Raw genomic sequence first — 14078 nt, 5'->3', positions numbered from 1 at the left:
AACCTGGCCTAGCCTTCCTTTCAGTGTTCAAGTCTCCTCCTGTAAGACCCAAATGGAAAGCTTTAAAATGAAAATGTCTATATGATTGCATTTATGAAAAATACATAAATTTCTGTTTTTATTAGTCTTCAAATGTCATTAAGCTTTGAAAGCATTAGGGACCTTTCAGTTAAACCAGTGCACTATGGCATAATTGCCATAACACATCAATAGGATGAAGTAAACTACTTTTATAAGTGGGTGAGCTGAGGGGCGCCTGGGTGGCTCAGTAGGTTAAGCAACCTACTCTTGGTTTTGGCTTAGATCATGATCTCTGGAATCTAGTCCCGTGTAGGGCTCCATGCTCAGTGCAGAGTTTGCTGGAGATTATCTCCTCCCTCTGCTCCTCCCCTTGCTCTCTCTCCCAGCCTCTCTCTCTAAAGTAAATAAATAAAATCTTTAAAAAAAAAAAAGTGGGTGAGCCGAGGCAACAAGGGCTGAGTGAAGACCCTCTGCTTACCACTGCAAAGGAAAGAAGGATCGAAATGGCTCATGGCTCTGCATGAGGAAGTTGTAATAAATTGCATAACTTGAATTCATTAGTTTATAGTACCCTTTCTCAGTTACACATTGCACTAGGCAAATGCAGTCCTAGGCAAGGGATGGCTATCACTGACCCCTTAGGGAAGAGTCACAAGTGGCCTAACCATATTATCCACTGAATGGCTCAAATTTTGAAGAGCTTCCAGTTTTGTTTAGATGAACAGTTTTGTGACTTCTTATTATATTACTATCTGATAATGGGCCTCTGTGGTTGATTGCAGGTACCTGAACAGCAGGTGTGGATGTTAGGAGCCTCTTCATATATGAGTGTGCTTTTCTCCTGTTATGAATTCAGAGTCCTGGATGATGTTCCATATATTCTGTGAGCACATGAATGCTGTTGGCTTTTGTGCAAACAGTAAAAGTGGAGCTCCATGTGTCAAAGGAGGTTGGTGAGGTATGATGTGCTCAGTGCATCTAGTAATCTCTAAAGCCTTGCTCCTGACCGTTTGGGCCAGCATCATTGGCATTATCTGGCAGCTTATTAGAGATGCAGAATCTGAGGCTTCAGCCTGGACCCACTGACCCAGATTCTTCAATTGAACACAATCCCCCAGATACTTAGTATATTAAAGTTTGACATGCATTGGTCTAAAAAATATATATTTGCTCTTCTCTATTTGAAAGGATATATAGTTTCCAATGTATTGGAGATATATTAAGACTGCAAATAATTGTATATACATACATACTTTTGTTGTAAAAATATTAAATAAGGAATATTTATTCAAAAATAGAAATTTGAAGATTTAAGGCAAATGTCAGTCTAGAAGTGACTTTTCTCCCCAGAACAGGTGACAAATTGATACAAACAAAAAGTTCCTATCTCATAATCTTTTTTCCCCTTCAAGAAAATTGGACCAAATTGCAAGGCATATAGGGCAAACAGGGCTGTTGACATCACCCGATCCTGTGGTTTTACAGGTGCCTAACGTAAAAGCTACATGAATCAAAAAATTTCCTCAAAGGCACAGATAAAATCTGGGGGGAATTTAGGAAGGAGATTTCTCAGTGGTCCCAGACAATGGAGACCCCTTTCTAGTGTCTTCCACTGAGATTCTGGGGTCTCTCAGTTGGTGGCCAGCCCTGTTTAGAAAAAAGTAAGAACTTTTCAAAACAACTTCATGCCAAACATGATTAACAGCAGTTTACATTTGCTACAGATTTGTTGGCCAAAAATTTCTTCTCTTCTCACTGCTGTGCTATGAGCCAGTTGGCTGCCGTTTTTCTCCCTAGAGGTGAATGCACTACAGTGATGTAGTGATCCTGCATGAAAATAGTCTCATGAGGTGATATGGGATTCATCAGACTGGAGTGTTCTATGGAGTAAGTTGATATTTTTAAAGGATTAGGAAAAATAAGATGATTAAAACACTGTAACATATGCATCTTTTAAAGGATAGATTTAATGTGGATATAGATACACTGATCCTGCATAAGTAAGGCATAAATATCCAAAGAAAAATGACTCTTTACTAAATATAAACACCGTGTAACAATCTGGATTATAGACATTATCAATGATACAATAATTAAATGAAAGTGTGAGCACATGCCCCAAATGAGCCAGCTTGTGAATTTTTACTGCATATTGATGTGTGTACCAAAGAAGACATAGTTGAACTACTGTAGAAGGTGAGAAGGAAAGACTCACTTATCTCTAAGATTCCCCAGCTTCAAATTCCTTTCTGTAGTATTTTTAAAAATTTCTAGCTTATTGTAGAAAGTAAACTGAAATTTCAGAAACATTTGTGGTGTACTGTAGAATCAAAACGAATTTTATAAACAGCTTAAAACACATCAGAATATATATTTTTCACATCAAATTTGCCATTATTTCAAGAAGCATTGACATGCACATATAAAACAACACAGAAGGTCTTTTTCTTTGGCCGCCCACATTTTCTCCATGTGAAATATTGCTAACGTTAAACTCTTAGGTTTCTGAATGATTGGGTAAAAAAGGAGTCAAGTTGGTGGTGTTTTGAATCATGTAGATAAGACACCTAAGTGATGGAGCTTTTAAATCTTACCCATTCATTCAACAAATATTTACTGAGCACCTAGTATGTGCCAAGCACTGTTCAGTGAACAAAAAAAAAAGACTCCTGCCATTGTGCAGTTACATCACAGTAATATGCACCTAATTGAGAACTACAGAGTAACTACCAATTAAAAAAATACAGCAATAAGAAAATATAACTTCTCTGGACATATTCCATAAAAAACTGAGAATATAGAATTTCAATAGGGGAGAGGTGATATATGATTTTATTCTGGCTTGAGGTGTTTTAAAAATCAATCTTCAAAAATGGAGGTGGGAAATATTCAATTCAAATTAGAAGTATGTGAATAAGATTTGTATTTGGCATAATTACTTTTCATGGATTAGTTATAAAACGTCACATGAGATAAATATTAGATTACAGATAGCTATGCATGTAAAAACACATATATGTATGGCACATATACATGTGTATGTTTCATATGTAGTAAATGTATTCCTGCAGTTTAGTGTGTCAAAGTCTAACAAATACAAATATTTAAATATTTAAAGAGTAAGACTCATTAAAAAAATACTGATTTGAATTATTTTGTAAAACTTCCCAAAGTTAAAAGAAAAAATTTCTTTTGGCAAATTAAATAAGTAACTGAAATTCTGCAACTTTGGCTTTTTTGGGTGCAGACTGGTTTTAAAGCACTAGAGAAAAACACACATGACTATCTGAATACATAGGCATTATAAATCTAAATCAAACTCATTGTCTGCAGGCTTGTAGCTAAATCATACCAAACGATCAGCTTATTTGCAGGGAAGGATATGAGAGCCATTTTTGGTTTAACTTATAAATTTTCCATTACAAAAATCTGTTTATTATCTTAGGTTAAAAGTCTCCTAAGAGGTAACGTATTTATACTGTACACTGTGTACTAAGAATATGTGGCTTAACTACAAAAAATAAAATAAAAAGATCTCTGAAATGTATTGTCTTATTTGTTGTCTGTGTCCTAAACTGAAACCTTAAACAATTTAAATAACAAAATTGCAAAGATTTGGAATAAAACTTGTCCATGCAAAGCTCAAAAAGTAAACTACATAAAATGACACAGGTAAAAGGAGAGATACGGCAAATAGTGGTTAAGTTCTAAATTTATGAAGCGTAGTTATTGCTTGCCATTCTTTATGTTTATCATACTCTATTTTTTTCACAAATATAAGAATAGATATTTTTTTTTTGTTAGAAATAAGCAACATGGCAATTAAGGATTTTCATCAACCCACGCAAACAGGAGGACTTTTTTAAGCCACAGAATATCACAGCTTGGGAATCATTTAAACTTTAAGATCTATAAGCAAAAATTTTAAAAGTGCTAATTAAGTACTTGTTAACATTTTGCATAGGACTTTTTTTTTTGAGAGGTGAGTCACACATCTCTAAAGAAGGCAATAATCACTCATCTGAAATATGTATTGAAAGCACTCAGCTTTTTTTTTTAGGATTGGCTTAAGGGAAAACCAAAAGCATCCTTAGGTAACATTACTGAAAAAAAAAATCTGTAAATTGAAAGAACTCAGTACCTTTACAATAATGAAAATTTAATGATGTGAGAAAAAGTCTTCTAAAGTGTGAGAAAAAGAAAATTGCTGGTAAGGACTTTTTTACAGTTTAACACAATTATTGTGTATTTTATTTTTCAATTTAATGGTTTCATTAGGGTGCCTGTTTTTCTAAACAATCTCTTTTTTAAAATTTGTTTTTATGATTTTGGGAGGGGTAGCAAATTAAACAGTCTTGAAAGTACAGAAACTTGATCTGTCTTATGAGTGGCAGAGAGGAAGACTTACTACTGATCCCTATTTCCTTAGGTTGGTTTAAAAAAAATGTATCAATTAACAGTTTCTTGTGTTATGGATATTATGTCATGTGTATCCCTTACCCCAAGACTAGAGTAAGCAAATATTTTGTGGACCTACTGTTTTCAGGTAATTCACACTCTCCCATCACCAGTATCAATGAACTCCTTCCTTTTCATTTAATATCTTTTATTTTCCTAGATTTTGCAATTCAAGAATCACGTCATGCTTCAGTTGGTCCCTTATAGTTACTTATTTGCTCCAAACAAAGGAATTTGGAGATAACACAAGGATAAACCCTCCAGAAAAGTATGTTCTATGTTTTGTAGAACACAGGCTTGTAAAGGGAGTAGAAAGTGGGATTAAGGAATATACTCAGTCATTCTACATCAGCTCAAAGATGTATGTTCTTCAGCTGCTGTTATCAGAATTAAAAAAAAAAAATCTCAGATTTAATGATATATTCTACCTGCTGTAAAGCCAAATTGAGTAGAAAACATTAATATAGCTAGAACAATGATTATTATTTTTCCAGAAGTATGCCTGGCATAAAGGAAGATCCTGTAAGATTTGTAGAATCTTATAAAATATAATTTGAATATATGCCCCGGTGTTATGAATATAGCCTGGAAATGTAAAACTCCATTTTGATTCTCTGCAACTTACTGTCCATTCGTTTTGAAGTTTAACATTTCTATTATAATTTCACACCTACAATGGCCAATTTATAGGGAGAAGTAAAACATGGCATGATATATATATTTTATTTCTCCCCTTTTTACATCCTAAAACTTGTTGATTTACTCTAATTCTAAATTTTAAAATGATTCTAGAAGTAGCACTATTTCACAGGAACCATTCCTGATTCAGATGTCATTTTATTAATTTTAAGTAAGGATAAATGTATAGTTCCATCATTCATTTTCAATTTGGGGGGCAGAAGAAATAATAATACAAATAAGAGGATAATAAAATATCACAATATTTTGGCCTCTTTAAAGAAAAGATAAGTAAGTTTTGATATAATTTCCTACACAAAGGCATTATACAGTAGTGTCTATACATTTTATATCTTAAGATTATTAACGGTGTTAAGATTTGCAAGAAGCACACACAAAAAGCTGTAATACAGAAGTTACTATAGAATGTACGACTTGATAAAATTTGAGATTCAAATTAACAGCATCATAATATCAAATACCAAGACTTAACATTACAATTCATTAATCCATTATAATTCATTAGTCAAATGTCCCAAGGAGAGGGCAGAATGTACAATGAGTGTTTTCTGGAAATGAATTGCTAAAAATTAGTAGAGTCTAAAAAGACTTCAGAATTGGAAGCTCCAGCTGGGTTTAAAAGGATGGGGGAAGGGATATTACTCACTATGACACGTTTGAGGCACCACTTTAAAGAATAAAATCCAGGAATGTCTCACCAGTTCCCACTGCATCAGGCCGACTCTGCCTCTATCTTAAACACTTGTTTCCTTTGTAAAGATGAGATTTAGAAACATGCACATAGGACAATTTGCATCGATTTAGGCCAGTTGGGAAAAGAACATGGTTTAGGGTAGGATTTCAAATTGTTGCATTAAATATAATAACATTTGCAGTAGTGGCACCATTCCATAATAATTTTAAAAGATTTCATTTTACTTATTGCAAGCCATTATCTGATCATATTTGACCTACATATTAATATTTTCATTATTATTCAAGTCCTTTTTTGCTCTGTACAAACAAATTGTCAGCCCTGTTCACTGAGAGATTATTTATTTACTCTGGAAATATCTGAAATTCTTTCACCCTATCTTTTCCTCTGGGACTCTTCCCCCTCCCCCCAAAGTATTGATACTAATGTCTGGGGGGGGGAGCGGGACACATCCAACGAAAATGTGAGCTAGAAAGAGGCCCTTCTAAACGGTATACTATGGGAGAAGTAGAAAAACAAAGAGAAAAAAAAGAAAATGATAATTGTTTTCTCTAAGGCTATTATCTAATGCGAAAGCAAATAGTCAGTCTGGAAATCAGCTAACAGAAGGGGATTAGAGAGGAGATCTGAGAGTGGCTTGATTTCTAGCAGAGCTGTCTCTCCAGCCAGTGATGAGACACAGGCAGGGCAGCCAGGAGCGCTCCAGATGGCCGGGGAAAGTGGTCGTCTTGGGTTACTGCAGGGCACTCGGGCCGCCGGAGAGCAGGCGGCCCGGGAAGGCATCATTAGGGAGCCAGCCCCACGTCCAGCCTGCACGGGAGAGGGCGAGGCTGGGAGGGAGGCCGCCCGCCCGCGCGCCCTAGCGAGCCGGGCCTGCCCATTGTTAACATATACTTGACCTCTGTGACCCCTGCACGACACAGATGTCTCCCACCTCCACCTCCCCCCCCGCCCCGCCGCGGGCCCTCCCCCCTGCACCTGGTAGCGGCCGCGCCGCCGCCTCCCTCCCGAGCGGCCGCGGCGCCCCGGGCGCGGGCGCGCGCCGGAGCCGGCCTGGTGCGGGCGCTCTCTGCGCACAGCGCGCGGCGCTCCTGCTCCCCGGCGGACGCCCGGCCGCCCTGCAGATAAATGCGTCGCCTTCCTCGAGAGTGAGCGAGGGCGGGCGAGGCAGACGCAGACGCCGCCTGTGACAGTGGCAATTCCCTGCGCCCCACATCACATTTGTCTGCCACAGCAGCAACAACAGAAAAGCGGAGGGAGGGAGGGAGGCGGGAGGAGGGGAGCGGAGCTCCGCAAGTCTTGGGTTCTGCGTGGAGGCTGCGTTTGGTTGGCGTCCCCGACCCCGGGCTTTTTGCACCGCAGCTCGCAGCTCGCAGTGCGCAGCGCCCGGCGGCCGCGGGCGCTCCGCCGGCGACTCCGCGGCCTCGTGGTGAGCGCGCGTGGGCGAGTGGCCGCGGACACTCTGGCCTCGCGGGGAAAGGCGCACCGCGCCCTCGCCCCCTCGCCCCGCGGGCCGGCCGAGACGACGGGAAGTTTTATTTGCAGCTCGGAGCCCGTGGCGGATGGTGGGACTCTCCAGCCCTGTGCAGTGTAAGTGCCCGCGGGAGGGCTGGGCCGGCGGGCGGGCGCCGGGGACGGGCCCCTGGCTATTACGGTTAATTATTATTCTGATGACCGTCATCTTCATTTGGATTATTCGGCCGAGAGGCTGCAGGCTGTACTTGTCGCTCAACTAGGGTAGGACTACGCACCAGGGCCGAGAGGAGCATCGCGGGTGTCTCCAGTATGAGATGACACTGAACTTCACGGGTCAGCTAAGGATGCAATTTTCACTCCTAGATTCCCCGCGCTGTCTTTTACAAATACATTTTTTTTTCTTTCCTCTCCATCATCGCGGTATGTGAGCAGGAAGATGGTGCGTAGTTCCCATCTCCATCCTCCGACAGAACAACTGGTCAAGGTGCCCACCGTGCGTTTGGCAGGTGGCCCTAAACCCGCATCGTGGGTTGTTTTGTTTTGTTTTGTTTTTTAACTGGAAGGGAAAGGCACGTTTCGATGGTGGAAAACTTAGCTCTAGGAGAAGGAGAGGCGGAATGTTAACTTGGAGACCCGGCTGCGACTGGGGTCCGGGTGCTCTTAGCGGCATCTAGGCGCTCTGCTCCCGCCTGCGAACTTTCCCCATTACTCCTGGGCGTTTGGGGTGCCGGAGAAGGAAGCCCTGGGGCGGGCGAAGTCTCCTGACCGGGCGTCTCTGACCCAGGATGGGTCCAGGACTTCACCGCCGGCGGTCGCTGGGCAGCGTCGCACTTGCCTTGACCTCCGCTCGGGGTCCCGCCACTCTGCTCTTTGGGGGTTCCCCTTGCAGCCCCGACTCACCGCTCTCGAGCGGGGAGCAGAGCCTTGTGCTCGGCAGCTCTTGCCCCGCCAGAGCCCAGACGGGGAGCCACGTCCGCGGAATTCCTTTCGTTTTCTAGAAGCCCGTCTGGTGAAGCCCCCAGGCAGGGGTGGAGAAGCGCCCGGGCCCCGCCGCCCACCACTCTCTGCGAACCTTAAAGGACTGGGTGGGTTGGCGCCCCCGAACCACTCTCCCCGAGGAGACCTTGCGCTGGCCAGGACACCTTAAGCAAAGACGGCTGTGTCGGCCCAGAGCGCTTAAATCCATTTTATGAAACTTTTTTTTTTGTAAGGGCGGTCAACCCTTGGAAAAGTTTTGAGTACTACGATGCCGGGAAGTAGGACGTGAACCAAGGCTGTTACTAAAAATAGTATCCACACTGTCCCCCACCCCCGCCCTAGGCCTTTCAGTTTTCAGGGTTCGACTGGGGAGCTTTGCAGCCCTTGGTCTCTTTATTCCTCGCAGAACGTAGGGTAGAAATCTTTAGAGCATAGCTTCCCCCCTCCCAAGATTGGGCACCTCAAATCCCAGCGTGCCCCAGCCTGGTTGCTGCTTCCTCAGGGAACCTGCAGAATGTCGCTTTAAGGAGTGGCTAGTACTCCTCATGGAGGAGGTCCTGCAGACCCGTCACCGAGGCCAGGGCGAGGGAGTGAAGACCAGGAGAGCTGGAGAGGCCACTTCAGACCAACTTCATGTGCTTCATGTAACTCTGAGCCCCCTTGAATTTTTAACTTCGCTTCCCTTAATTAATCTGCCCAGGGCCTGTATATAAAAGGCTGTCCACAGCTGCTGCAAATTGATTTATCCCCTGATAAAGGTCGGGTTGCTGACCAAAGCATTTTCTTTCTACCTTCTGTGTGAACTGAAATCTGTTTTACAGGTTTTTTTTTTTTTTTTTTTTTTTCTCTCCTAGTCTCCTTTTAAACATCTGTATGGTTTTTAAGTGCACTCAGTGGCTTTTATTATCATACCCCTCCCTTTGCATAGAACAGGAGTGGAACTGGGTCTGTGCCCAGTGAGTCCACACTTACCAGAATACAAAATGACCAGCTTCTCTGTGATAAACGGCTTGTTAGTGTTGGGGGCTTCCTTTTAGTTTATTGCAGCGTTTTGCCTTGACCATGTGAGTCTTCTGTTGTGCCTTTTCTCCTGTCACACAGTTCCTTAGAAGAGGTCAACAAACACTATTGTTTCTTCAGCCATCATAGCTCCAACCTGCGTGTTTATGCCAGCTGTGATGTGGACAACTAGAAGCAAGTCCATAATTCTACCTTAAAGTCTAATTTAGTAGTAACATTATGGAGCCTTTCAAATCACATAGGTAGGGCTCTCTGATTTCTTTTTTTTTCTTCTTCTTCTTTTCTTTCTTTTTAGTGATTGTTATTTTTTAAGGGAGGTCTGACAGTCTCACCCAGGGAATCTTAGTTTGACCCAGGCTTTTCTTGCAGCCAGGATGGATGCTGAGGAAGTTGAAGTCTGTCGTTGCTTTACTTGTACTGTATTTCACATCTGAGGTTTCTTTGGTTTATTCTTTCAAAAGAGAAAATTCCAACCCAATAACCCAGGAATCCGGCTCATTCTGGGTGCATATTAAATACTGACTTTATCTAAGATTTATAAGAGAAGAACTTTATATTAAAAGTCTTTGTTTAAGCATTAATAATTTTGTTGTAAACCATTTAGACAGCACTTTATTTGAAAAGCTAAATATTGAGTGGGAGAATTTGAGTATGTAGCTTCTCCAGTGTCCAGCCCATACCTAATAGAAGCAGTGGGGGGAAATGGTCTATTTTGTCCTTAATGTTTCGACAACTCAAAGCAGACCAGAAGTCTTTGAAATGATATTTTCCTTTGTAGACTTAGTCTCTGTGACCCACTAATACTTGCTGTTGATTTGATTTTTTAAAATGATCCTTCAAGGACCTGCCTAAGAAGAGGCATTATACTTGCAGTACAATGCAGACTGCCCTATTCAGTTGTAAGTTGCGGGAGAGAGTAGGATAGTGTGTTGCAGCTATAGGACCGCAGCTTTTAAATATTTTTACAATTTTTCCTTCCTGAAGAAAAGTGAAATATTGCTCTTGATGCTGGTATTTGATGATGAGTTCTCCCATTGAGGGTGTTAGGCTTAGTGTTTGCAGATAAAAGAGCACTTCAAAATTGCAAGGAAGTACACAAATGTAAGGTGCCATTATCATTTATTTTATTGGAAAATAGCAGCTTAGCCAAAAAAAAAAAAAACCACCTCACTTTTTTTTCTTTTAAACACTGAAAAGGGATCACGAGAAAGAAATGCTTCCAATAGGAATGCTGGCCAGGGGTTGTCAGTTTAGGACATTCTTCACTGTCAAATCCTGTTTCTCACTTCTTTGATATGAACATCAGCTGACAGGCACTGAATGCAAAGCCTTCTTCATTGAGGTTTTATGCAGGCAACATAGCTCTTCATGGCAAAGCAGTCTGAAAAATGGGCACCTGCAGGATTTGCATGTGAAAAAAAAAACGAGTCAGTTGCATTTTACTGGAGTCTATTACTGTAAGTTATGTAAGTTCAGTGAGAAAAGCTATTTATTTGTTCCTGTTTGGGCATTTAAAAGTTCTTTGTTTCACGAACACCTATTCCTCATGTAGTGATCCACAGACTTTATTGATAGCAGAAGCAAGGAGAAGTGATCCCTGGCTTTATAGAGGTTATTTATTATGGGATGGAGTAATTTTTAACCATGTGCTTACAGAGTGCACTTACATTCATAGTTAATTTTTAAAATGTGGCTTAAAGATGATGAACTCCTACAACTTTCAGGATAATCTATCAGAAGTTAAACAAATACATAAAATGAAGTGAACATAAATGTCCTTTGAAAGCAGTCTAGGACTTTAAGAGCTCTATACTAACAAGTTAAAATCTATAAGAAAAAAAATTAAACCTTTCATACTTCTAAACTTCAGGAAAAATGTCTCCCCCCACACTTGTTAAATTGTCACTGAAGTGCCTTTTAAAAATATCATATTTGACCCTATTTATTTAAAAATGTCATATTTGACCCCAGAATAATGAACAAATGTTAAATCTACCAGAACAGCTTTGTGAACCTGGTATTATCCATCAGTGGGAACATTTTATCCAGAATAAGTTATTATTACCCAAAGAGACACCTTCCAACTTCACTTTTTTACAGCCATTAATATAAGAGTTCCTAAATAATGTTTAAAGAACAGTGAACATTTTATTAAAGCAAACATTAGTTCAGTTTAATGGAGGTAATTGTAAGTGATAAGACAGAGCAGGTTATCTCTGTGTTGTTTAAACAGAAGGAGCTACTTTGCACCATTTCCAGTAGCCATCTGTAGAAGAGAAGGGTTTGCACCTGTCTGTCCACACTAATTATAGATTAGGGCCAAAGAAATGAAATTCGAGGAGGTTTTCAGCTAATGAAATCCATACTGATTTTATTGTAAATGTGTTTTATGTAAAGAGGGTGATGGTTGAGTTATGAGTGAATAAATCGCTGTGTAGCTATTAGGCACTTGGTTTTGAAGCACGATTCTACTGCATTAACCTTTGAGATTAAAAAAAAAAAGACAAACAACTTAGACATGGATGCTAGCCTTTGTTTGGCATCCATAGCTACAATTTAGTGAGCAGCAGTGAGGTTCAGTGTGCAATTGAAAAGTGTGCTGTAAAGCAGCTTAAATGTTAAGAATATTCTAATATTTTGAAATGCAGATGAAGTAGAAGGTAGGCACATAAAACATTAGAAAATTAGAAAGCTTTTTTCTTTTTTCTGCATTTCAGTTTCACATCCATGAGAAATTAAAGCAAAACGAGTAAGGAATGCATTCTGCAATAAAAGGTCACATGAATGTCTACCACATCTGTTTATAGTAATTATGAACATAATTAACATAAGAATTACAAATGAAATAATGACAAGCTGAGCAATGAGATATTATGCCATAATGGTCATATGTTGGAATTCTCACATTATAGCACACTAGAATTCACATATTCAAAGAAAGAAAGAAAATGCTAGATTTTTATCTGAATTAATGCTTCAAAACTTATCTGCCTGGGGCAGATGGACTTCTTGCTTTTATAGGAAGGTAACCTATTATTAAGAAAAGAACTAGTTGAAATTAAGATTTCTAGTCTCCAGCTTGGACTTTAAGACAGCTGTGATTATAGAAACCACTTTCTGTTGTACACTTATTCTGTGATTATACTTCTTGATTATTATATTGCGCTTTTTTTTTTTTTTTAAATTGAAAGCTTTGCAGCAAAGTGTTTGCTTTGGAAGAGAGTCATGGATTCTTCCCATTTGAGAATTGGTTGATCTTTTCTAGAACTGTGAGCCAAAAGTCAATGAACAAACAAGGTAGTAATAGAAATACTATGCATTTACAAAATAAGAACATTGACAGATTAGCTTTTGCACAGTTTTCTTGATGCCCTTAGTGTTTGGATGCTTTTAAAAGAAAAATGTAAGCCTTTTCTGGGTTTGAAAGTAGTAGTGCATTGTTTTGTTTTTTTAAATAGCATTTTTTTTTCCCCCAAAGAGCATGTAATGGAAGAATCAGTAAGCATTTGTAAGTTGTATTTTTTACTTCCTAGAGTTGTGTTGGATTTACAGGCATTTGCATGTAGTCTGTGTCCAAATTGATTGAACTGAAATGTAATAAAGAAGAAGGTATGTGTGATTGCATCTGGTTATTCTGAATGCAGTTTTCTATAACAGCTAGAGAAAAGGTGAAAGGTGAGTTTTTATGAGAACTAAAATGATACTCCAGAAATCCATTATTAAATTTAAAACGTTAGAATGGCCGATCTTCACCCATTTAAAGTTGACTTGATTTTGTAATGTGCCCTGCCAAATGGCTTACTTCCTACCCTTGCACCCCTCTCTTACTATTGATCCTGGTCACTTTTTGAAGATTTATGGAGAAGTATTACCTTGTTCTCGTCTCAGTGATACCACGAGGTTTTCCACATTATTGGATTACTGGAGGATTGTGGCAGACCCCTTTTTATCTGACATTCATTGCATGACAAGATTTTTCACACATGCCCTTCCCCCACCTAGGTCCAGCTTATTTTCACTCCGCCTTACCTATCAAATTTTTCTGAATTCTCTTCTTGGTGTGGGAGCATGGGGTGTTGGGGCTGGGGGTGGGGAGTCCACTACCCATACAACTGTTTCTTGGTTAAGTGTTTTGGAGGGGGGTGCTTGATTAAACAATGCCTCTAATCAAATTTGTCTCTAAGAGACTCTCTTCCTTTTCTTTTTATCTATTAACTAGCTTTATGCTTCCCACTCCTCTACCATTTTGTCCCTTACCAAGACCCATGCATCAACTATGTTATAACCCGAAGTTTCACTGCGGCTGGGGCTACAGTGTATGTCATGAGTTATGCAGTTTATTGGCTACTTCGTTCTGAACTTCCTTTTCATTCTGCAGTGAGAGCTTCTTAACCAAACTTCAGTGCCTTGAAATACAACACAACCAAATACTCCCCCTCCTCCCAATAAAATAACCTTCTTTGCTGCATTATCTGCACTCCATTAAGGATCTGATCAGATGTTCAGATTGTCTGATGGGTGCATTTAAAAGTGAAAAGGGGCTCCCATGGGACTACTCAGGTGTATCTCCCTCCTGACCCTGATGGGGTGGAGGATGAACTCTGATCTGACTGGGGAGCATTAGCTCTTGCTTGTTTTCTGATTGATTCTCGGGCTCTGGGTGGGTGAGGAGCTGTGAAGCAGCTCAGGCCGAGATTGATTGCCTCAATTTCAAATTCCCACCTCCAAAATA

General features: G+C 40.2%; 1 protein-coding gene across 2 annotated transcripts in view; it reads left to right on the top strand.

Moving 5' to 3' along the window:
* The first annotated feature begins 7031 nt into the window (after nucleotides 1–7031).
* The window catches only part of RUNX1T1 (RUNX1 partner transcriptional co-repressor 1), a 141005-nt gene continuing 133958 nt past the window's right edge, over nucleotides 7032–14078 (top strand). Inside the window, exon 1 of one of the 2 annotated variants that reach the window (XM_035011507.1) lies at nucleotides 7032–7462. Coding sequence is in view for 1 of the 2 variants with exons in the window: in XM_035011509.1 (XP_034867400.1) it covers nucleotides 7435–7462 (28 nt within the window). In the remaining variant the exon portion in view is untranslated. The remainder of the gene's footprint in view (nucleotides 7463–14078) is intronic. The other variant, XM_035011509.1, reaches the window with a different exon arrangement.

The sequence above is a fragment of the Mirounga leonina genome, unplaced genomic scaffold (assembly GCF_011800145.1).
Source record: "Mirounga leonina isolate KUSES-001 unplaced genomic scaffold, KU_Mleo_1.0 Mir_165, whole genome shotgun sequence".
Taxonomy (NCBI): Eukaryota; Metazoa; Chordata; class Mammalia; order Carnivora; family Phocidae; genus Mirounga; species Mirounga leonina.
Note: the sequence above shows the minus strand (reverse complement) of the source record. Positions and strands in the feature narration are given on the sequence as shown.